The sequence below is a fragment of the Haliaeetus albicilla genome, chromosome 4, assembly GCF_947461875.1.
Source record: "Haliaeetus albicilla chromosome 4, bHalAlb1.1, whole genome shotgun sequence".
Lineage (NCBI taxonomy): Eukaryota > Metazoa > Chordata > Aves > Accipitriformes > Accipitridae > Haliaeetus > Haliaeetus albicilla.
The window spans coordinates 35,309,616-35,335,700 of NC_091486.1; the positions used below are offsets into that span (position 1 = coordinate 35,309,616).

The following is a 26,085-nucleotide window of genomic DNA, read 5'->3' on the forward strand; positions in this document are numbered from 1 at the left end:
AACAACCAACTTAAAAAAATCAGAACATGTGGAAGATAATAATTTCAATCATTGGAACAGGACAGGTCAGAATACTGATGTTTTCCTACCTGGCTGGCCCTCTCCAGTGGGGCCACGTCTGCTTACACAACATTTTGTACCTTTCCAGGCAAGGCTCGTACGCCTGCCTGAATGCGTAACCTGCCCTTCTGACCCGGACGTTCTCGAGAAGACCAAGGTAGCGGATCTGGTGGCACACCAAGGCATCATTGAAAATGTGTGCAGCCTTTTTGTCATTTGGTTTGATGCATCTGGAAAGGGAAGCGAACAGGGACACTTGTTTGCAGCCCTGTACATGTCAACAACTATTACTGTGAGTTTGAACCATAGATTTCAATAGTTTATCCTTGGATATAAAGTTTTTTTTTTTTTTTTTAACTTCGCCAAACTTAAATTCATCAAAGCTTTGCCACAGGGTAATTTACCTGATATAGTTTGGATTTTTTGTCTGAAGATTTTTCATCAGGGTAGCAACTGAAGCCTTGAACTGTGAACCTGCTGTTGGTGGTCTCTTTAGATTGATCTTAGCGGGGTTACCTTCTGGGAACAACGCTTTGATAAGAGAGTGATTGGCCTTCCACATGGCCTGGGAGAGGTCACGGTACAGAAGATCATTATTTTTGTCAACAAATCCTTCCACCTGGTACATAACCTGAACAATACAGAAGAGACTCATCAGAGCATGTTTTGAACTATAACATAAGCCAGTTCAAAATTGACCCAAGAAATTGATTTCTCCTTCTTTCTCACTATCCAAAACAAACAAAAGACATTTCAGCTCTCGTTTTAAATTTGACATTTGGAAGACTTTTTGTTGGATAAAATTTCTGCGAACACGCTACCTGAGAAACATGCATTTTCTCACACTGCTAACAGTTCCTTGTGCTGATCAATTCTGGTTTCTAAAATGAAAAAACCTGTTCTTCTGTGATAACTCTGATACACCACCACTTGCCAATACTCCGAAACAATCTTTTTTTGGCTGACAAGAACTTTTCTCCCTCTCTTCTGAATGACAACAGCAAAAATACCCTTTCCCTTCAAAGTACTAATGCTTATGTTATTTGCCTAACTAAAACAAGATATGAAATATCACCTCTTGATAGTGCAGCAGCAAGCAGCTCTCTGTGCAGTCCTCAGGGGACTGTTATTTTAAAGGACTTTTACCAGGAAAACAGTCCAACAACAACAAGCATGAATGCAAAGCTCTGACCTGCAGCTGGAGACCCAGGAGGCATCCAAGGGAACTTCATCATGTAGATATCGGATTGCTACTGGCTTTTTTAATTTTTAAGGGTAGGGAATTTAGTTTGATTAATTGTGACAAGTCATCTGGCTGGTAATACAGATTCTTCAGCTTCACAATTTCTCAGTTCTGTGTAGGTATGTACTATGTACACAGAATATTGAATAAAACTAATACTGACATAGCCATATTTTACACAACAGCAAGCAACTGGGAACTCAGGCAGCATTTTTCTTTGGAGTGCATGTTTCTGTTTCTGACAGGTGTGGTAAATGCCACCGCTGAAAAAACTGTTCATATGAACTTGCTTGTATTTCATAAAAGGAGAGTCAAACTTTTGTTGTCCAGTGACTAGATCACAATGTTCTCAGCTGAGGATGGAAAAACAACATTTGTCCCAAAATAGGAAGAATTCACTGATTGCTCTGCTGGGTAAATGAAGGCCAGTAACAATCGAAGACCCTCACTGTCTGCTAAGACACAACCTGTTGGCAGTTTCTCAAAGTACCGAGGGTATTTTCAACTCGCTTTGACTTTTGACAACCAAAGAAATATCTAAGAATTAATCCCTGACAGATTATATCCAATTACAAAATCTTCTTGGCAAAAACATAACAAAGTTAACAAATGGCTGCCTCAAAGGCTGAAACTATGACATTTCCAGCACTATTTTGAATAAGCAAATTATTGAGCTATTCAAAATTGTAAGACCGAGAAAATGCTAAAAACTAGGGAAGTGTTACACAGTCCTAGGAAAATGAAACACTTTCCAAATATTTTTTCCTCTGTGAAATTAACAGTTCAGCAGCTTCAAACAAGAGGTATAGTTTTAACCCCTACATTTACTTTTAATTTTTTCAAAAACTGTCTTCTTTTTACAAAATTAATTATTTTGATTTTCATTAATAAGGTCATACTGAATTACACATCAAAAACTATCAGACTTGTATTTATTCACGCTGCTTATGTTCTAAAAAGCAAACCATTTGCAAGTCCTCTGTATCGTTTTCTCTTCCATCTGTTTAAACACACAGACTGTCAAAATAAACTCAGTGCCTTCAAATGTACAAAACCTCCACTTTCTCATCAACATGACTAAGGACTTCAGCTAGTTCAGTTGCAAAGAACATGTTTTCCAAAATATCCTGCCTTCAGATATGTGTGAATTTTTGTCATTCTAAACAACGTTGTATTTCCAGAGACCTAGCAGCACAAGCAGTTCACCACCAAAGCACGTGGGACATCTTTCTCCTCTGATGAAAGGAGAGCTGCCCTTGATTTCAGCTAGAGCAGCATGATCTCTGAAAACCTTCCAGCCCAAATCACAAATCTTAGGCTTAAGATGAAAAAGATTAACACAGGACTGGATTCTTTGATTAACTGTTAACTCAAGCAATTCCTCTCCATTACTGTAACATCGTTTAATGGACGAAGGAGCCTCCCCACGTACTCCCTTGCTTCCCCAGGTACCTTGCCAGCGTAATGCTGAATCCTGAAGCAGCTGTGAGGCAAGGAGGTGTCGTTGAGGAACCGGGAGCACTTGCTCATCCTGCTCTCAAAGTGCTGGTGAGTGGCACAGACTTGGTTCAGTTTTTCTAAAAAGGTGTCATCGGTAACAGTTCCTGGTCTCAGGCATTCTTCGTCTAGCATGGCCAGGATTCCAGTTTGGTTCTGAAGTTTCAAGACAAAAGCTTTAGTGTTTGTTTCCATCACACTTCCATCTATGCATAAAAAGAAGAGTTCTCTCTCATGTTTGACTTCTGCTACCCAGAAACCATTCTTCAAGCCGTCTCAAAGCTTGGCTCTTTTCATCATCCCCCTTTCCAACAGACTTTTCGTATCCATGTTTTTGAAAGACTGCTTCTGTGATCTGAATCTTGAACTTCATGTTGGAATTTCATGTCATTTACTCAGACTGTAGAAACTCCAACTTAACTGAAAGTCCCCAGTTTATGGGTAAAACTAGCACACATTTTATGCTAATGGTAAAAACTGTTTTTTTCCAGTTGTTAAGGGATTTTATCTTTCTTGCTGTGCTAAGTCCATAGGAAGTCCTGTTAATAGATACAAGTACTTTCTGTACCTAAAGTACTCAGTAACAAGTTGTTGAGTTTCCTAGTTTCCATATAAAAAGAAATGTTATTTACAATGCAGCATGTGATATCTGCTGTAGAACACAGCACTAAATGTAAACATTTAAGAGTTGTTTGGTTTGTTGGTTTTTGGTTTGGGTTTTGGGGGGGGCTTGTTCCCCCCCCCCCATAGGTGCTGCTGAACATTTCTAACAAAGTAACGTATAGCCTCATAAAAAAAAAATTTTTTTTAGTAAAATAAACTTTTACCATACAAAATGAGATGACTAATACAATGAGTGGCTTGTTTTATAAAATCAAAGTGCATGAGGATGCATACGAACTTAACGGCTAAATTCAATCCATGCACTAAAAAAATTATTCAGAGAGATTCTTGGATATAACTTACATTTTCTATTAGGTCACAAATTATAGCATTGTTGAAATACTCAATATGAGTCCATTCAATCCCCTGTAAGAAAAAATAAATAAATGTATGAACAGGAAAATAATTGAGGGAGCTTTTCCTCTAGGCAATTTAAATTATATTCCAGTTAACTAAGATATTACTTTCAAATTTAATTCTATATGCTTACCAATACTTTATTTACTAAGAAAGAAATGCAATCACCTACTACTAACATTATCTGTGCAAAATGACTGTCCTTGAGCGGCTGCCAAACTCGTTCTCCATTCCTTTCCCCCACCCGTGTCAGCTTCCCATGCACTCCCCTGGCCCCCTGCCAGGCTCCTCCCGCCACCCACCCGCCCCAGCACCGCTCTGCCCACGCTCCCACTGGTTATAAGGAAATAAGCCCATTTCACTGCAAGCATCTGAGATCAAAATTTCTAAGCTCTTAGTTGTTGGGGTTTTTTAAATGAGAGGAAGAAAGAGGGCTAAATTTAGATGAGACCATCTGAAAAATCTAGAGTCTGGCTGTTGTTCAGATATTCCTAATATCCTAATTTTTTTTCAAAATTTCCAGGATGAGATGCCAATGCATCAGGAGGTAACACTGGTAGGGCAAAGGACAGGAAAAAGACAATATTAATTTTATTCTTAATTTCCTTTCTGTGGTGCTTCTTACAGTTTAGTTTTTTTCAGAGCATTTTAAATATCATTCAAGAACCAAACTGCAGTAATGAAGAGTTTCACCACTGAATGCAAAAAGACATGCCCAAACTTCATATTATCCTCAGGATTATAAGGCAGGAACTTTATTTAATTTTTTAAAATGTTTATACAGCAAAATGGTATTAACCAATTTGAGTAGACGGTGTATGCCAGTTTCTACAGCTGTGAGCTGGTGTTTTGTCTGAGCTCTGTGTATCATGGGGAGTACTGCTAAAACCTATTAAAGCTTTAACTTGATGTTCACTCACAGAATAACATCAAACACCAGAGTGTGGGCTCCAAAGCACATCTTAAATTTACCCATAGAGCTCACACAGCTCCCTTCAATACTTAACTGAAAGCAAACTAGAACCAAAAATCTATTTGCAGTTTCTTTCATCTTGCACACTGGTTTTACCCACCCAACTCCTTTTTGCCACAGGATTAGCTGCGGCCGCTGCTGGGGTGTATCCCAGACACTACTGTGTAATCCAAAACACAGGCTGTAGGGTAATGGCACTAATACCAGAAAGTGGTATCAGTCTTCTAATAAATGAATTAGCCCTTGCTCAGAACTGCCAGTCATTGTTGCTAATGAATGAGAGCTGGCTCTGGTTTTCACCTGAAGAGCTCATAATGTGAAACAAAACCAAGCCCAAGTTTTTTTGCTTCATGTAACTACCACGCAGTCCTACACAAACGTGCTCCATGCCAGGCCTGTGGTCAAAAAGTGACCCGAGAAGAGATTCCAGCATGCATGCCTGTGTATCTTTACAGGGACAACGGGAAGAGGAGAGGATAAGGAAAGATCCATTCAAGTATTACCTCTCGGATGTATTCCTCCTGCTCTTCTTTGAGGGTGAGTTCAATGAAGATCTGCTGCAACTTCTCATTACAGTAGTTGATAATGAATTGCTCAAAGCTGTTGTCCTGCCAGATAAAACATGTTTGCACTTGCTGTTGTGTAAACACCCTGGAACTCAGCTGGAGTAAGTTACTGCAGTAGCTGCAAGTCAACAAGCTGCTTTATTAACTACTTCTTCCAGTTTTGTGATGTGATGGTTGGAGTAATGTTTTATTGAGACTAGTTTGGAAATTTTAGACCAAATGCTCCCCTGAGGCTTTCTGCATTGGGAGGGACAAAAACTCTGTAGGTTGTATTCGTGATGCCTCTGTATCGATTCCTTGGGACAAGTCATAAGGGCGCCTGTGGTGTCAGGGAATAAACAACAAAAGTTTTGCCTGCACTAATCTGTCCCCACATGTAAAATGTGGTCTCCTGAAGGTTCTGATAAATGAAATTATGACAGTAGCATTACCTCTTTTCCACTCAGTAGCCAACAAAGTATCCTATTTCACTACAGATCGAGGCCCAAGCTGCTATTCTGGTTACAGCTGAGCCTGGGTTAAGAGATTATTGGCTCCAGAGGTCAATCTTCCTGCCAACAAACTGTTCATGTAATTGCCCCCTGAAATTATGGGAATTAAAAGAAATTTATCAACCAAAAATCCTCTAAAAGGCTAATTCATATAAAACTGGGTTAGGGAGCAAGCATGCGTGTGACCCTTTGCAGAAGGGCCCGGGGAGCGGAGCAGACCCCAGAAGGAGGGGTGGGCAGCAGGACGGCTGGTCAGTGGCTGCAGCCACCGCGGCCTCCTCCATCGCAGCTGCAGGAGCCGGGCTGCGGCAGCACAGCAGCACGCTTCCAGGGGGACACGTGTCGGCATCAGAAATGATGGCCGCAGCAAGCCCCTAAATACCACAGGTAAAGCCCTCGCACGCTCGAGTCAACTGAAATTTTACTGCTAACATCACCAGGGCCAGGACTGCAGCATAAAAGCTCTGGTTCAGCACTTCGTCTCCATTATCTTAAATGAGTGCAGTTTGGAGGCCACGTGCCCATCCTGAGGACCGGTTTAAAATGCCCCTTTCAAAGAAAAAGGGAAGAGCAGCCTCACTGGTTTTTTCCAGTGCTTGAAAGAGTCATTAATATTGTAAGAATTCCTTACATGCATCTGCAGAAACAACTGCAATCAAAAGGAATTTTGGATATCTGCTGCTGGTCTTCTCTTCTCGGCTTCGGGGTTCCCCCCTAGCCCCGCACCTTTTTTTCCTCTCCTTTCTTAGTTACCAGTCATCGAGAACACTTTGGTTATTTAGGAAGCCTGAAAATTTGCAGAATAAACCACTACGCCTTTTCACGCTATCAAATAAGTCTGCTATACAATATCTGTGAAGCTCAAGTTATGGTGATAGAATTTTTATGACTAAGGGCAACTGCAATCATTTAAATGTTTAAATTAAGGATCTGGTTGCTAAACGAGATTAAGAACACACAAGCAGATTAGAAAATACTGAGGTAGCACAGATTACTTCTATCATTTTAGTTTTAGGTAAAGCAAAATCATAGCTGATCACCAAACTTTCTCAGCCACATTAAACTTTGCCCCTCACACCAACCGCAATTATCAATCAGAGATTGCAAAACTTGCATAGCTCTAGATGAGAAAGTTAAAATTTGGCATGCATCAAAATCAGCACTGCAAACAAGTCATACTTACTGCATTCTGTTGCAAAAAGAAATTACATAAACTGCAGTCAGTACTTGTACTACTTCCATAACAACACAGAATACATCTATTAGCATTTATTTAGCATACCAAGTAGATCACTCTTTTTATCAGACTCATATTTGTATGTCACTGAAAATATGAAGTACTACATAAATGTTATGTATTACTTCTTTGTAGATGAGTATCTTTAGGTACCATCCAAACATTATCAAATAAACCAAGGGATTGAGGCACATCAGAGTGTAACACAGAACAGCATTGTTGCATTGCCATGACTCTAAACCACCATGTATCTTTTGTCTCAAAAAGCGATATATATAACCTTAGGTAGACAAATCTCAGTAAAGGGAGAGGAGAATGGGGAAGGGAAGAGAGAGTACTAGAGGAATAATGAGTGAAAGTTTACTTGACACACTCAGATAAGGCCATCACTTCAGATATATTGAGTTTGAAGTAAAAGGACCCCAGCTGACACATCACCTTGACAAAGAGGAAGGGTAAAACACACACTGGATCCTCCTGCCAGGCACATGCCACCCAACGCAGAAAGATTGTTTCTCCAAAAGACCATGTTGTTATGATTACAAGGACTGCCAGACTTTTTGTTCACATATTATGCGCAGTCTTCGTCTTCAAAAGAAGATGGAAACTGAACCGCAAATCCAGCTAAACCATCTAACTAAAAGGTCATTAACAATATATTAAAGTAATTGCTAGATGCTTTCCTGATTTGCTCTGTATCCGTGATATTTATGGTTTGCCAAAGAAAGGCAAACCAAAATCCACAGAGTTCTTCACAAATCACTCACTTTAAGCTATGAAATTCTATTTGACATTGCCAACCCACTGAAAATTGCTATCCCAGGAAAAAAAGTCATTGAAGAGCAGTAGCGATTTTGTTCTTTATGTGCGATACAGAGCAAAAGGCTAACAGTTAATTACAGTGAAGAAAATGAGGAAAAATGTTTGGAATTACTAAAATTCTCAAAACACTTAACTCTGAACAGATCAGAAGACATTCGGTAAATTAAATACACTTCAGAAAGAGGCATTTCCTTTTACAGGTTTTAAGAAACACTGTATGAAAAAAACAATTAGAGTATTTATCTCTGGGCAAATCTAAGTAAGGCAGCAGAGATTGTGAATTTATTCTCCTTTTTGTATATCTATAATTTTTAATTATGTGAGGGCTTCACAAAGCATAGATGAATGTTCACAATTGAACTGTCCCCCAATATTTTAATGAAGGCTCCTAGAAATTAACATGACAGAACTGGAAGGGATCTAAAGGACTTCTGACGTTTTTTTGTATAAGGCAATAGAGAATGATTAATGTCAGTGACAGCGTATCACTAAATCCATCCAGGAGAAATGCGCTGAAGGACCCAGCCATCAGAGACTGTACTTGCTCCTTACGCTGACCATTTGCATTAAGCGACAGAAAGGGTTTTGACCAACACAGAAGCAGCATGGTTGGACCCAAAATTTCATAAAGACTTAGTAAATTCATATATTCTTAGGAAAATTTAGGAAAAAGAATATTTAAGACCAGCACTTCTCAAAGTGTCAGCTTCTCTTCCAGGCTGTAATTCTGCTACTTTAATGTTGAAAGCACCACTTCAATCCCTGCATTTTTACAGCAGCATTTCAAACCATGCCTTTGAAATCACTGTGGAATACAAAATATAACCTTTGGGGAGGAAAAAACCACTCGGTCTCTCAAATGAAATTAAAGGTGCTGGGAAACAGAATGTCACCTCAAATAGACTTAAAGTCATGTCAAATTTATAGCTACAGATCAACCAACCACCCTCGGCTTATCCTCTCAATCTTTTATCAGGTGCAACAATAAATTTAGACAAGTAGAAAAATTCACTGACAAAAATCAAAGTCTACTTCACCATGTTTTTCACTTCATAAATAATGGTATCGTGCTCATACAGCTTTATTCTTTATCAACCTTCAAACTACTGGGCATCAGGGTGGCATTTCATGAATAGCAAGTTTTTGAACTCTAAAAAAATTCTGCTCCATGCAAAAATATAATGCTTATATACGCAAGCAGATCACGATGTTGTACTTGCTCAGGTTGTTAGAGTCAACCATGAAAAGATAAAAAGTTCTAGTTTTGAACCACTGCTATTACAGGAATTACATACAGGTGCTTGAAAGTCTAAGGAAATATTTTTTTGTTCCTTAATGTTTTACCTCATTTTTTCTTTAGAAGATTCCAGTCGTGTATCATGCAATCATCTGAAGAAAAATGTATGGATGTTCCTGACCTTATATATTGTTATACCACTAAAATACCAATAGCAAACAGACAAAATAAAAATATTTTTGTCAAAAAAAAAAAAAAAGTCTAAAAGTCTCTTATTGGTTTCAGGCAGAAATGTCTCTCTCCATATGCTGATGCTGAGTGTAATTTCCTGCATTAGATTTACAAACACAAAATATCTAAACCAGGGCGTTTTCCTACGAAAAGCAGCTACCTTCTAACCTTCTCTTGCCATAGAGAATTCAAATTCACTTTTGAGTACCCAGATTCCAGTCATTTCCAGTGACTCTGAGGCAACTAAGATACCTACTTAAAACTGAAAACTGCATACTTTTCCATACTAGTAGGTAGGAATAAATTCTTATCTTTCACCTACCTAATGAAGTCCTAGTTTAAGTGTTCCATTTTCTTCTGTCCTCTCCGCTTTCACTGTTTTCCCCAAATCAAGCATATGAAGTTGATCCATATCATCAGTATCACACCTATTCAAGGTGTTTCTCAATACTTCATCTTCCTTCTTACTCTTTCATCACACCAGTTCTTGTTGAGAGCCAGTTAAAAAAATCTACATATTGCTTAGTCTACAACCACATTGACAAAAAGATGTTCAGCAACACCTTTTCAAATACCTTACATGAACACATACAAATAAAAAATACATGATAAGTATTTAAAGGAAAAGAATACTTTAAAACAAACCCTATACATTTCAAGTCATGAGACTGTCTGTTGAAATCAGAAGAACCAATGCCATTAAAATGAACTTTTTGATCTATGTAGAGGACGGAAAGACATACAGAGACTGGTGCTTTTGCTCTAACACATATAGCCCCAGGAAGTAACTTTTTTCAACATCAACACAGCTCCAGGCATTGGAAGTCTCTGACCTCCTCCTAACATCAGCAGGTGATCCCAGGTAGTTCCATCAGGCCCCTAGACTACTACTGAGGCTCCTAGAGAAAAAACTAGATGGCAAAAGTAATGATGATAAAAGACCAACATACTCGCTTCACTGAGATGAATGGAGGAATGAATGGTGAAACCAACCAGCAAATTTAATTTATATCCTACTGTGGTGTCTGGGGATAGGGATTTTTATGTATGACCGCAGAAGCATACGAGTTTATGAGATGAAACTAAGAAACATAAATATTAGAAAATTATAATCAGCAAAATGGGGAAAGTGCATTTAAAGAAAATAAAAGACATTATTTTTATCTTAGACAGCTATGAGCTACATATGACCAGTTATAAATTTTTTTTTTAATTTTTTGCAGTTAGTGAAGATGTTATCAATATTTATCCCTTACTTGTCTGTTTACATATACAAAAATTCAAGTAATCAAACTTAATTGAAAAATATCTCATGTAAACTAGAGTAAGCTCTGTGCTTCCGTGTAAGTATCTCTATAGGCAAAGAACCAGAGAAGCATACTGTTTAACTATAAATATTCCATGTATATGTAATCAAACCATGTTTCAGTGTACCTAATGGAAGCAAGAAAGATATATGCCAAAGCTTCAGGGATTATCCATTTTCCATATTTGCATAGCACAACCAACTTCAGTCCTTATTGATGCTACTGGCACTGGTAGAGAGAACCAGGCACTCTGAAATCCATCTTGCTGTGGTGTCCGGACACACGGGTCTAAATCAGATTTGGAGTTAAAAGGGCAAGAAACTACAGTGAATCCAGTGCACACAATGCATGTGTGATCCATGAGGAAACCCAGGTACAATCACTTCAACAAACTCAACCTGATAAATTACAGTCCTGGAACAACAGGAATTACAAATAGGCAAGAACCTACTATATAATCATATCCATTCCTCTATCAAGTTGGAATAGCTGCTGTAGGGCAAAATGTTATTCTCACAACCTGAAGCAGAGCATTTGTGTATATTTGCTCCAGCATTTCAAATATTTCCTCTGTTGAAAACAGCCAGCCTATGGGATTTACTTCATAACCCTGTGTTTTACAAAATAAGCCTCTCTAAATACTTAAATTATTATGTGATTAATTAAATGGTGATTAACTTCCTGGGATGCACCTCTGCTTCTGAGCATTCCAACACTTAAGGAAATTACTGCTTTAACAGTATTTTACAATCTCCATAGCACCTAGGGGTCCAACCAAGGGTCCTTCTCTGTAAAGCTCCCCTCTGTCCTAGCACTTTCCCGCAGATGTAGTTGAACAATTATAGATTAAAAAAATTTAGTTGTCCTCTTTCACACTAGACTGGGCTTTGCCTTGTGCAATCAGATTTAATAGAGGGCCAGGTACACGCATTTTGGCACTGTCGCTTGCCAGTATATGATATGCTGATGGGCATCCAAAAAGGGTTGAACAATTTTGAAAAGGAAATCTGTTGCAAGGTAGAGTGCCTAGAAGAAGCAGCTGGAAATTACAGTCTGGAGATTAAGGCAACTACAAAACAACAGATATCCATGGTTGAGGTAGAACCAAATTCAAGACATGAAGAAAGGGTCCCCAGAGCCTAAAAGAATGGAGGAAAAAAAAAAAAAAAAAAAGATGAAGATAAAAGAAGATCTTGATAAGCCAATTTTCTCTGTACGCTTTTTTTTTCTCTAATAAGTCATCATTCTAGCAAACAACTAGACCCTTCTCCAGTAAAATCATCCTTGAGGGGGAAAGCGGGGGGAAGTCTCTGGGCCAGCAGCAATCTCTCAGAGCTCAGCATGTTCTGCAACTGTAATTTCCCTCATATAATGAACAGAATAGAAAAAGGCAAAGCAACTATTCAGCAACTGGACCAAGCTGTCATATAGATTTATGGTAAAAGTGGAAATACCTCCCCAATTTTTTCATGCTTTAAAACATCTCAGAACGGTATTTTCATTGTTTACCTCCTCCTTATTTCGTTATCTCCCTCTAAAAACAGGTAATTACCACAACTATGAACATGTTAATATAACGAAACTGCATTCTTCATGTTTCTGACAGATTCCCTCAATAAAGATATTGGCATTTTATCAATGTCCAGATCACAGTTTACGTAGTACACGCAATATGACCAAGCTTCCTTCCATCACCAGAAGGGACTTCTACACACAAGAAACAAGCTAATTGCCATAAATAAACAGAAGCACTATCAAAATGCATCACAGACTGTGAGAAATGGACCTAGTTTTACTGCTGGGTGGCTGGTTTGGCTCTTTTGTTGGTGGTATTTTTATTTACTGCTGGTTTTTATGCAGAATATGATGGATGCTGCCGTGTCTTTGCATGTTCTTGTGTACCTGGAGCAAAAGGAGTTGGTCAGATGCTGTCCCCAAAGACAAGGCATTTATACCACATCAGGTCAACCCTCAGCAGATGTCTGAGGGCCAAATGGAAACAGTCCCTCTCTTTCTGCAGCCTTTACTTTTGCAGCTCTATACCCGGCAGATCCCCACTTCTCATCAGGCTAAAATACGTGGAACAAACCGCTCCGCCAACTGATTGAGCAGAAAGCATTCACACTCTCAAACTGTCTTCTTACAGCCTGGCAAATTTCAAGCATAAGCGTTGTTTGGCAGCCTTAACTTTCATAAAACTGCACTCCAAATCATTAGCTTCGTCATATGGTCCAGCTACATAGCGGCACCTGAAGATTCAGAATAAAGCCTTTAAGCCAACTAGCACAGACAGACATTTTTATCTCTGAAGGCTAGGCGGGATGAAATATTCACACTTCCTCCATGACGTTCATTTTTACATACCCTAGTCCTCATCTACACAGGAGATGTACACAACATAAAATTACAACGTCCAGTCTTCTGCTCATCTCTGTTGAAACCTGCCAGGCCCTCAGTCATTTGCCTTCTACAGCCTTCACTTCTTTTTCATAAACCCCACCCCTTCCACAACACTACCCCAGCATTTTGCAGAGATACAGAAACTGCTTCTGCCCAAAAATACAGAATCAAACATGGAATAAAACGGGACCAGCCCTAAGCCCACCTGAAGAAGTCTGCAATCAAGCTGGTTCTGAAATTCCCCGTGCCACCAACCATCATCCCTACCCCATCTCAAATCACAGTCTAGCCTGCAGACTGACTATGCATGCAGCCGCTCAAAAATGTGGATAAACATACTTGGAGCATTTGCTGTCAGGCTTCAATCCATTGCTCAAGCAACGTTACACAACCAACCTGGTCCTGTAGCCTCCATTTGCACGCTAAACCTAGTCCCTAAATCCTTGCCCATAGACAGTTCACACAGAGACACCCAAAATTTCAGCATTTCGCTTTCAAACATTCAGTCCCAGCATAGAGCTTGCCACAAAGGGTATGGCAGGATTAAAAAATAAACACAGCTTTATAGCACCTATTTTGTGGATTGTTTAGCCAAGCTTGCTGTTGATATCTGCCAAACCCACAGAGGCTGAGGATTATTGATAGATTTACATTCCCTAATCTGAATTTTTGGACAGCCAAGTCCTTAAATCTGCTTTCTTGGATAGCTTTTGGGTTTGGCTGAAAAGTGGGGCTTGTGCTTGATAAAAATACCAGCGGAAACCAAATCCCAAAGACTATATGCCAGCATTATCAATATCAGTATCTTTCCTTTGTTAAGTTTCAAGAAACCTCCAGTTACTTTGTAACTTAGCTTCAGTTTAAATTACAGAAAACTGTAGAAATTACAGTGGACAGTAAATAAAGAAAACTGTAGAAATTACAGTGGACAGTAAATAAAGTAATCTTTCAAAAATAGATGAAAAAATCTTGTTTATATAAGCTTCAATTTGCATATAAGAGAACAAGACTGCTATTGTCATCAGAAGGTGAAGTGTAGGATCTTTCAGAATGGTAAATCTGGATTTCTTTACTCTTCTTACAGGAGGAATTGTAAAATGATCTAAGGAATAAGGCCCAAGAAATATTGTCTGCCCTGCCCATTATGAAACAAAACAAAACCCTCAAAAATCTGTAGCAAACTAGTGTTTTTGCAGTGGAAGCACACTATTCTATAATATATTCCAGTAACTTTTAAGCGAGAATCTCAGGACAAAACAGGCAAACTAGAATATCATTAGTTTATTCTTTCAGTGATCCTGATGGTTAAGTGTAATACTAAAGGGGGAAAAAAATTAATATAATCACCCTTCAGTAAACACATATCCTGCTACTTATTTCAATGGTATTAAGCTTCATGTGTAAATGTTTAGCATGTATATAGAAAACTCCTCCTACACCTTCTACGTTTTTTGATACATTCTGTCTCTGAGGTGGAAGGACACTTTAGGTCAAAGAACATGTGCTACTGATAAACCTACCTGCTTCCTCAGTAGAAACATGATTAAAGTAGGCCTTATTACCTTCAGCATATCAAATAGCTTACAAGTTTTAAATGCACACATTTACAGATGAAGAAGTCTTTCAAATACATTTTTGCCAAAAAACATTCTTTGTAGAGATGATGTTAGTTCTAACCTTCAAGAACAGACATGAAAATCAAAATCTGACTTAAGAATTAGGTTCAGAAGGGAACTGCACATTTTTAGTCAGAGGTTTTAAGTAATTTATAATTCAATGGATATAGTTACTGCCATTAGCTACAGCTCAGCTAATGTTTCAAATGTTTAGCCATTGTGTTTACAAATGTACCACATGGCAAAACACTCCAAATTCCACTATACTTTTTATGCTATAAATCTTATGACATTATTGAATTTTCCTTGAGTTACAGTATTGTACAGTGTTAACATTCCATTCATTTATTGATTGTTTTAATATCATTAACTTTAAACAAGGCATTTTCTGCGGTTACTTAAATTCTCAACAATAACTGGTTTTTGTAAGCATTTTCTCAAAATCTTTAATAACTTTTGTGAGATTCGATCATTTGTTACAAAACTCAACATAAAAATATTTGGTAGGCATCCTCCTCGACCTTACTATATGACATTCATTCAAGCAACCACAAGACAAGTTATGCTTTGCCTATACAGTGCTCATTACAGAATTATTTTACTCAATTTAAGGATTATGACATAATATCATCTTTTGTTCCAACTAGAGCTGCATAGAAAATTAATTTTGTTTTGCCTTGAAAGAATATCTTCACTTTTGATTCAATTGAGAATAAGTCAGCAGTTTCTGATTACAAAATTAACCTAACTGGAAACAGAGGGATGGCTAAGTGGGCGGTACTGGAAATACAGCTGATTCAGGATCTTCTAATGGATTCTTTTTCTATCATTCACCCTTTGAATTGCAGTACTGCCATGTAGTCCCAATACCAGTAACTGTACTAGTTACCTCTAGAAACCTAAACCAATTAAGTTTCTTTTTCAAACATCTTTAAATTAGAATATGGTATAGTACAAGCCATGTATGTTTCTGGCATACTACCTGACTCCCATTCTGAATGTTTAGAAATAATTCCATTATTTCTGTGATGCTGAACCAAGCTGTTTGGCTAGTCCTCTCACCACAGGTCTTAGATCATGAAAGGAAGAGTCACGTCTTGTATGAATGTACTGATGAATTTGATCCTCAAGTCACAAGGCAAACCTTTCCCACCTTTTCCAGTAGAATCAATACTCAGCATTTAAAGAAGTGAACAATAACTACCTATATTATTTTAAAACGTTTGAATTCGTATGAACTGGGAAAGCTACACTGTAATTCACTATAAAAGGTAAGTGGAAATAGCCTTGTTTTTTCATTTTTCTTCTGCAAAACTACATCTCCTGCACTCAACTACTTATTAGGACCTTCTAAGATGTTGGAACTCCTACCAAAAAAAAAGAAAATTACATGCAAGAAGCAACCTTGTCTCTGGAACACCATCCCACAAACACAATTACTCAGTTGGCTGGTGTGTTAGTGCAAGCTTCTGTCTCCTACCTCACCCTACGTGTTTATCCTTAATTAAACATAAAAGAAAGAGCTAGTGAAAACAAGAGTCCTGCCTGAAGATGCCAGCAGTACCATTCCAGTGTCCAGCTTTCTAAAGGTATGCCAAGGACCAGCTCCAAAGAGATCTGGCACCCAGATCTCCATTCAGCCACCTGACCGCTTGCAACATATTTTCATAAATATGCTCTTATGTTTAATGCAAACAATACAACCTAGCTTAGTAAACCCTTGAAGCAAGTATCAGCTTTGTTTTTCCTCTTCATAGAGGTATTTTGATTTGCACATACTTTGATGTCAAGCTTCTGAAATAAAACTTACACCACCCTCCCATGTATAATTACTCTTTTCTGGATTATTCCCATCTTCTACACAGTTTAAACACAGTCCCTGGATTCTCAAGAAGGATGTAGGGAAGTGAGTACGGATTGCATGTTTTCTACTGATTTTTCTCCCCAGTTGAGTTTCTAGTTTAAACACTATATAGATTCCAAGCAAGATCTATAAATCTCTTAAAATAAACTGTCAGAATAAGATTATGAAAACTCCCTCTTCCTGGTGTTCTCTAACCCAATTAAAAACTCCTCATTGATTGTTTTTCTTTCATAATACCACCGGTCTAAAAATACTACCATAAACAAACAGCAGTGAGCCACAGATCATTAGCTAGGAATCAGTACAGAATATTTATCTAAGTGAATTGACACAAAGTGGAATATCATTCTTTGTTTAATTTTGACAGGGAAAAAAAAGTATAGTTTTTGTTGTGTTTTTTAAAGGACACAAAGCTTATTCAAAGAAATCCGCAAAATGCCTCAGGGCAGAAATGACACTGCTAGAGTTTCTCTTATGCTCAGAATGCACATCACAACAAAATATATTTAGTTTATGCATCATAAATATTTATTTACCTATGGCGTAAAAACAGAAGTTGGCTTTCATAAATTTTTGTTTCAATTGCGAGACATGCTAAGACATCTCTCTTTGGCTTACTTCTCTAGTAGTTTTTTTGTCAGGAATGACACACTTGATTGAAATTACATGTATTCCAATTACAAATTCATTAACTACTCTATTAAGCTTCAATAACAGCTCTCATGTTAAATGTTTACCATTATAAAGGTCTTACCTCAAAAATTTCAAAGCCATAGATGTCCAGCACCCCCATTACCTTCTTTCTCACTTTTGTTTGTGCCTTAAAAAAAAAAAATTAAACATTGAGTCAGTCATCTGTATATTTTATACTTGGGAATGGAGAAAACTAATGTATCTCATAAGGAGGCTGTTAAATTTTGTAAACTAAAATGTTAAGTATGGTTTCCCAAAACACACTGACTATTTTCATAAGCTTAAAAACAGAGCAGACGGCAATTTGTTGAGCTGTGATACAGTTATTCACCTGTACTGTGTGTAACAGTGTACAACCAGGAAAACCTGAAATTGGCAAATACAGTTTTACTGTCCACTTTAATTTAAAAGATTACTATTGATTTTTTTACAGGCACAAAACAACAATACCTTAATGCTCTCATTGATTCTGGTAACAAGCCAAGAGAACAGTCGACTGTATAAATTCTTAGCCAGAGCATCACGGGCGTAATAAGCCTAAACAGAAGAAAGAAGAAGAACGTTACAAATGCTGGGCTAATCCCAAACTTTATATGTTACTGGCGTATCTTAAAGGTGCTATGAACAGAGTGAGAACGGCTCAGGCAGCAGTGCCTCTGCCTAAGCAGGCATCAGAGGCAGACCAGGGGTGCGCGGACACTTTGGCAGCATTGGCAGCTCGCTGGTGCGCTCCTCTGCCTTCCCGGCTGCAGGCTGGCTGGAACAGCAGCTACAATCAGGGCACTTTGTCTCCCTCCCTGCTCATGTGGATATCCTCTAAAGACTCACCCCCCCGTCCTAATCCTAAGCAAAGGGACTTGAGCAGCTACAGTTAGGGAAACAACATCCCTGCTAGCCTGAGCTGATGAGACACTGGCTCTGCAGCACTACAGAAAGATAAATTCACACTGGCAGCAAAAGTTTTTCAGCAGCCTAGGGCGTACAACTCACATGAAATCACACCAGTTGCTCTAAAGAAAAACAGTCTGCCACAATACTTTCAACATGCGTTTTGTGCAGAACCGTTTCATTTTTTCATTCTCTGCGACATTTTCCTACGCCTCATCTTTTTGAGGTAATTTACACATAAAAACAAAACATCCAGTATATGTGAACACTTAGAAACTGCTGAAGAAAAAACACACTTATGCTAGTGATATGTTTTATTCAGTACAGCCTATTAGTTGTACTTTTTATTTGGGCAGTTATGGTTTAGTCGCGTAGAATAAATTGCCATTTAAAATGATTCTTTCCTTTAAAATCAGGACCTCTTTTTACCTGAGCCACATTTAGTGTTGTTGAAACTTTCTCTTGCTTGGCTTCAACCGTCCGGAAGCTGAAAGCTCTTTCCAATACAGACTGGTCTATACCCGTCAACTCGCAGATTTCCTTGAGTTCTAGCATAAAAAAGGAGAGTGTAAATATAATGACTCCTTTCACATAATTGCTTTTTCCTCCTCAAAACTATCAGCTTAAGTAGTTCAGTATTTTCCTCAAACAGGTTTTCTTCAACAGAAGTGCCCCCCATCCACACTCTGTCCTCCCTACCCTGCCAAACAAAGTTTTTAAAAACACGCACACAGCATGAGGAAACAGAGTTACTCGTTCTGAAAGCACTTTCTATCTGGTTATTTTTGTGAAGAAACTTTTTATTTATCACAGACTACTTTTCATGATGAAAAACTTTCTAATGAAAATAAATAAACTTTCAAAATGTATCAAACATAACCAAATGCATCTGACATTACAGGCAGAGATACCCTACTACAAAAGAACAAAAAGCCTCCACTGCAGAATAAGCAGTTACAGAAATGCATAGCACCATTTAACATTTCAGAAGAAAGTGTTAATAAAGTGGAAAAAAAGAAAATAATCATTTTTGGAATTTCAAACAGAGCGAATGAAATTGCACAGAATTCAACTCATTTGCCTGCGGGTGAGTTCTGGAAACAATCTAATTTAATTAATCTGTAAGGATATTGCATGTCTACAGAAACTACAAAATTAATAATGACTTCAGACAAATTAGTGTTTTTCATCCCACCACTAATCTCATCTTACCATTTTTATCTTTGATTTTACTTTCATCTAGGCCATTCACGCGAGATTCAGGCTTAAATTCAATATTTCCCAATTTCAGAACGGCTGCCACCACTTCAAAAACAGACTGTGTTTCGTGATCCATAAAACCAACAATCTGCATTGCATTCTGGAAAGGGGACAGATAAAATTATGAGATAAAAGAATCTACATTTAAACAGATCATACCTGCAAACTTCACCATTTAGCTGTATTAGCATAAATTCAAAATGTTTTGTGAACACTTTTGCTACAAAAAGAACATGATATAATCACTATGCTTGGATAAGATTTTTTAATATGAAAGACAGGTTAAAGAAGCTCTGGTAATCAACCTGGCATGTCAGTCCAGTCCACTTCTAGGATTCATTCAGTTTATGGGTTTCTAAAATGCAGTATGATTTTTTTAGCCACTTAATTTAGTTTATAACCCAACCCAATTTTTCACAGTCAAATGAACAGGTACTGCTGTCTTCTCAGTCCACTTTGTTGCTCTAAAAGCCAGTAACTTTTAGAATCTAAATTTGCATACATTGGGTAACAGGGTCCTGTATTCTTCTTGTCCCTGAGTACAATCAAGCAAAAACATCACGATAAATCATCTTGAGAGCCATCCTAGCCCTGTTTTTCTTTTGACTTGATCAGCATCACCTGGTTCATGAAGCCCAGTCACTGCCATCATAAACAACTACCCAATATAACCTTTTCCATGATCTGATCAAAGGGTCTGGGCTTTTTTTTTCTTCCGTCTTTTTTCTTCTTTTTTTTTTAAAATCTTTTTTGTATTCCTACTAGAATACTCCAGAAACTTGGTTCTTTGTATTTTCTAGTTGTAGATAAGCTTCCCTGTGCAAACACACTATACCCTTGCATGAAGAGTGCTAACACTCAGAAAAGATGGCCCTCCCAGCCCAGCCCAGAGCTAACAGCCAGACGGAGGGCCCAAGAACTCTGCATTAGTGTTGAGCCCTTTCAGGTTTACAGCCAACCTCTGTTACTTCTTACCCTAACTGTTCTGAAGTTTGCAGCATCATCCACTCCGTTCACTTTGGCAGAATCAAGGCCCAGATAGTTGTATCTGCTGAAGTCCTGCTCCAGTTTGAGTTTGCCTAATAAACCAAATAAAAATATCATTAGTAACAGCATTCTTGTTAGTAGCTCTTTTATCCCAGAACCAGTATTGTCAAGAACTGTTGTTATTAGTAGGATTAAGTTTTCTTCAAGGATCTTTTAATCACAAGCCTTCTGAATAAGAATAGGCTTTCTTCTTTGTTTATAATACATTGCAAAGCCAATTCTGACTCAGATATCTCGGTAATACCAAGCCATATATTTACTTCAGGTATTACTATTGCCACTATCACCAATAATTTGAAAAATGAATCAATATCACATTTCCCACAAAAGATGATGTGTGTGGAACAGCACATTAAATATAAAGACGACTCTTATCTGAAAATGGCACAAGGGCAACACTTACAGAGGAAGTCTTCTGATGCACCAGACAGTATCTGATAGAAAATGTGAAAGTTTCTTTCACCTCTTGGCTGCTTAACAACACGAGACTTCTCTAGCAGATCTAAAACAAACAAAATCTCACAGGTCAGGGAAAGATTGTTGGAGCAAAAGCCTTTAATACGAACATAATCCCCCCACTGTTTTCTACTTCATGGTTTTCTATCAGCAGCAGCAATTTAGAAGGTGATAAATGGTAGGCACAAACCTTATCACAGTGTATCACATTAGTACATATTTCTCAAGTTTGAGCAAGCTGTAAGCCCAGTACACTCCTAAATGCTGCAGTCTGAGCTGCAAAGAAAACTCAGGTCAGGGAGGCAACATGCTCAAAAAGATGTCAACCGATTTACAGTACCAACACAAAATTAAGATCTGGTGAGAATGATTGTATGGGTGAAGGTTTGAAAAGAACTGAAATGTTAACAGGCTAAGCTCATGAAAGATGGGTAAATGAAAGGGGGAAGCCAAATAAAGAAAGAATTTAAACTGAATAATCATGTAGCACTTTGTGATCCTCAGATGCATCAGGCCATGAAATAATTCCCAATGGGACTGACAGAAGCTCCATCATAAGACACTTAAAGTGAAATGGAAAAGCAGCACTTTGAAATGCATCACTGCACTGATTGAGTAGTTTGACAAGAAGATCGCTTCACCCACCGCCGTTAGTGACGGACACATTTCTAAGCCTTACCAATAAAAGTAGGAATCCAGGCAGACAGCAGAAGTGGACTGACTTGTAACACATTGCAAACACTTTAGACTACTTCATATTTATCACGGAGGTGACAATACAAAGGTTGTTCAGCCTGTACTGCACTGAAAGGCTGTGGTCCCCAGTGCACTGGGAGAAGGATGCGGTAAGACAACCTCTAGGCAGGTATCGGTGTAACTCGCTGTTTTTGTACAAAAACCCGCAACGTTTTTCCTTCTTTTCTCACTGGCGCATGAGGGCTCCACACCATTTTTCCACATAGCAAACCCACAGTTCCTAGTATACAGTTTCTCTTAAGCTACATAGGTATTCAGTGACATGAAGACAAAGACATTCAGGTCCTCACTCGAAGTGCACAGCAAAGGAGTTCCCCCATGCACCTACCACAACATACCCACCACAGCGCTCTCTGACTGGGGTCAAGTTCCCTCTAAGCTGTGCCCAGGTAAAAAGAAAGCCCCAAAAGGGAAGTTACCGCAGCTTGGATGTCACTCCTCAGAAGAGCTGCCACAAAGCTGAGATGAGGTTTCACCAAGGTAAAACACAGGGAACACCAATTCATTTAAGGACACGAGGGGTTGCTTAACAGTTCCCCTGCCTGGCTACTACAATATCCAACGTGTATTCTACTATACCTTGCCTCAGGTTTCCATTTCTGCCGCCACTGGGCCTGTTTAGTCTTACAATCTGGAAAGTTAGAGGCGGCGTTTGCTGCAGCCACCTTTGTGCTGCCAAGCCCGCTCCAGCCCCGCCACGGAGCCGCAGCTGGGAAGCGGGCGCCTCTGTGCCGGGCTGCGGCCCCCGCGCTGCGGCCCCCGCGCTGCGCCGGCTTTCTGGCACACCAGGGCTTAGCCCGGGAGGGAGCGTCTGCTCCACGAACAGAGGAGTGCAATAGAGTGTGTTCGTCTTCTCGCGAGCTACAGGCAGCGCCGTGTGCCCGTGTTGCCCCCTGTAATTACCTAAGCTGACACCCCTTCCCGTGGAATAGGAACCAAAGACCAAACTTCAACCCACAAAATTATACAAGGCTGAGGAGGCCCTCCAAATAAACTACAGCAAGACAGATTCGAAAATTAATTTCTGCTCTAATAATTAGCCAGTGACAACAATGACAACATCCAGGCAGTATTATTAATCTTCTGATTGGCTCATCGTAGGACAAGTTTCAGGCATTTTAGAGACCAGCTGAAGTATGTGATTCTATAAACATGCAATTGCCTGAGCGTAGAACTGTAACCAGCGCAGCAGGTGACAGTGAAGAGAGTTCCCAATGACCGCAGCACCTGACTGTATGAATACCTCTTCACTTCGTCTAATGCGCTGTGTGACCACGTCAGAACTTTGGCCTTGTCTGAATAGACATTTGTATTTTTATAACTCAATAAACCTACAGTCCTTTTCCTTCCAAAGGAGGGCCTGTTTCAGCACCTGGAAATTTTGCACATCCCGGTGACAAAGCACACACAGGATACACCCAGACAAGTGGCTGTCACTTATTGCCAGCAGCTCATCTTTACATTAGATGGGGCAGGTTACAGATTTCCACTTTTCCTTTTTCCATTTTATTGGCTTTTTTTTTTCCCCTTAAACACAGATGACTAGCATCTGATGACTGACGCTATGTCAGAAAGGCACAGATCAGAAGCAGCAGCCTGGCGTGCAACCTCTCTACTTCTGACTTCACCTAAGCTTGGGGCTCCCCTCCTTGAGCTGTGGTTCAAACTCTGAGTCATCCTAGTTAGTTAGCCTAACTATCGGATACCTGATCCTCTCTAGTTTTTAATTCGTAACTGAAAGGGAGAGGCTGGTCCACCATCCGAGTGTTAATACTTGGGCCGAGAAAGGCAAGGTGAGCGCCAGGCAGTTCAGAGTCACGCTGGCTGTGAAGGTTCTCCGGTGAAGTGCTGGAACGGATCACAGCCAAATTTAATCTCAAAGAAATAAACAACTTCAGCTCCTGCAGTGGCTAAACACACTTCAGGAAACAGCTGTATTTTCAAAGGATATTGAAGCAATGCGGTTTGGCTTATTTGGGTTTAAAAATATTCTACATACAAATTTACTCAAATACGGTCATAAAACCTCAGCTACATATCCTGGCAAAATAGTACATGTAAGCCTTCTTCTAATTACATGCATGCCTTCAGCAGATTTAACAAACAGTTTCTTGAACATATGTCAAATTAGTTATGTTAGAAGGATAACCGTTTTGGACTTTTCACCACAGTTTATCTTATTTATATATTTTTAGAAGCAACAAGGTTAACTAGTTAACAGTCAGCTTTCCAAAGTCCCAATATGGAATATTCTGCCAGCCTTCGTAATTGAGGAAAAAAGCTCCAGAAAGCAGTTTCTGACAGAAAATCAGGTATTTACCTTAACAAAGCAGCTGCTACCAACTCTTTTTAAAGCTGTATTCATTCTCTGGTTTTTGTCCTTTTCTTTCTGTTCACATGCAGACTGAAAGCAGGCTGGTAGAAAAAGATCCAGACCATCTGCCCTATTCTTAAGAAAACTTCATCCCTTTGTTTGCCCTAATTAGCATTTTAATAAATCAACCAAATACATTTTCCATAAAGCAACTACTGCACAACCAGTAACTTCTGTATTAACTCTCACCTGATTACAAATTCTGTGGATGAAACAGTCAAAAGAGGAGATGCAAAGATGTGCATTAGATTTCTGCATGCATCCACTTGGTAATTCTGTTTACAGTGACATGTGTGGGCAGATGGTGCTTATCTATATGAAAACCCACACAAGCAAAAACCCCAAAACTCTATACATATTACATTTTGTTACATAGTCTATATAAATTATGTATAGGGACTATACAGAATTATCTAGAGAGAACATACAGAACTACACATGGTGTATTTATGGATTAGGTATTTTTTCTGCACTATCTAACAATGCTTCTGCTTGAACATTTAATGTTGCATGTATCAAAGCAACTGTAAAAATTAAATAGCTTCAGAAAGGTCCCCCGGAAACACTTCTTAAATCATATTGTCTGAATACCCATGAATTCAGATGACTCAAAATCCAGCTACGTTCCTCAGGTTCTGAAGATTATTTGTTATTCCTAGATAACACTGGTTTAAATGCAAGAGATCTCTGCAAGCATCCTGCTAAACCATTCGACTGAACTCAAAAGGAGGAAAAAGAAAAAAAAAATTGATGCTGAATACTTCTGCAAACTTGAATGTACAAATTTACATGACTTCTTTTTGGTTACTTGACCCAAGAACTTGACCGACGCAGAAAAATTTAGGATATTTGTATTTCTCTAAATATACTAGAAATTGAATCAACATTCAGGAAAGGAATAAGTAAACACTAAAAAAAAAAAAAAAAAAAAAAAAAAAGACACTACCTTGGTACATTCTGAATAATCCAGGAAAAGTTTATTTTAGCATATAGTCTCTTCAGCTGGCCATGACCAAGGACCTTTTTAGCTATTTGACCAAAGTTACAGAACATTTCCTAGTCACAGAAGCTTATCTCTACAGCCGCATTATGTTAAATTATGTTTTTTGTTTTTCTACCTTGATTCTTCAGCTGCCATCAAAAAAAAAGTCACTGATGAAAAAGAAAATACAGTAGCGGTTCCTCAGGAACTTTTTCCCATTATTCCCACCAAGTTTATAATAATGTTCTCTTGAATGAAATGATCCATAATTGTATCAAACAAAAATTACTATCCTGGCAGTATGTGCAGTGAAAATACAGTGATTGCACGATTTTAAGAGTGTTAAATCCTGATTATCCAAGTGATAAATGATGTTGAAAAATGAGCTAGTCAAAATGTTTAGTATTGTTTGTTTTGTTGTCTTCTTTTTTTTTTTTTAAACGCTTCATAATTTAGGCAAGGCAATTGCCTAAACGGTGGCAACTGTGTTAACAGGAACACCAAGGGAGATGTTGGAACAAGTTGAGATTAAAAAAAAAATTAAAAAAAAAAACATTAAAAAAAAATCAATAATTATCTCTTTCCATAATGTCTAATTGTAAAATTTCTGTAATGTTTCCCTAAGATAAGGAGCTTACCAACAGCAATCACGTAACTAAAATCAACAGCTTGAGTTGTTGATTTCTCAGCAAGTGGGTAATTACTTTTGTCTTTTAAAATGAACAAACAAGTTGTAAAGAAGAACAAGTTGTAAAGTTATCACTATCATTTTGCTAACTTAAAGTTGTTGCTTTGGATAAACACCATAGGTTTCTTTCATGTTGTTGTTGGAAAAGACGGCAAAACAGGGCCCTTTCTTAATCACTTGTTATTTGGAATTTAAGTACACTGGGCTGGTTAAAAATGGCTTTTCGAAAGCAGGCATTACATATCCTGTACTTCACCTGCAACACTATTGTCTTCTAGTTAATCATTAAATCACTGAAGGGCTTAGGCAGATTAGGAAAGCTCACCTAATGCTAAAGCTAGGTATCTTTCAGCAGGAAATTCCAGGCAAAATGTGAA

General features: G+C 38.5%; 1 protein-coding gene across 4 annotated transcripts in view; it reads right to left on the bottom strand.

The window, feature by feature from the left end:
* Window positions 1-26,085, bottom strand: part of MYO1B (myosin IB) — a 97,759-nt gene that overhangs the window by 25,364 nt on the left and 46,310 nt on the right. For all 4 annotated transcript variants that reach the window (XM_069781885.1, XM_069781883.1, XM_069781884.1 and 1 more), the window contains exons 8-18: window positions 20,856-20,954; window positions 20,381-20,484; window positions 19,358-19,505; window positions 18,575-18,693; window positions 17,708-17,794; window positions 17,319-17,384; window positions 5,297-5,401; window positions 3,767-3,829; window positions 2,756-2,956; window positions 465-691; window positions 90-290 (exon numbers count right to left, since the gene is read on the bottom strand). In XM_069781885.1, the coding sequence (XP_069637986.1) occupies window positions 90-290; window positions 465-691; window positions 2,756-2,956; window positions 3,767-3,829; window positions 5,297-5,401; window positions 17,319-17,384; window positions 17,708-17,794; window positions 18,575-18,693; window positions 19,358-19,505; window positions 20,381-20,484; window positions 20,856-20,954 (1,420 nt within the window). The remainder of the gene's footprint in view (window positions 1-89; window positions 291-464; window positions 692-2,755; window positions 2,957-3,766; window positions 3,830-5,296; window positions 5,402-17,318; window positions 17,385-17,707; window positions 17,795-18,574; window positions 18,694-19,357; window positions 19,506-20,380; window positions 20,485-20,855; window positions 20,955-26,085) is intronic.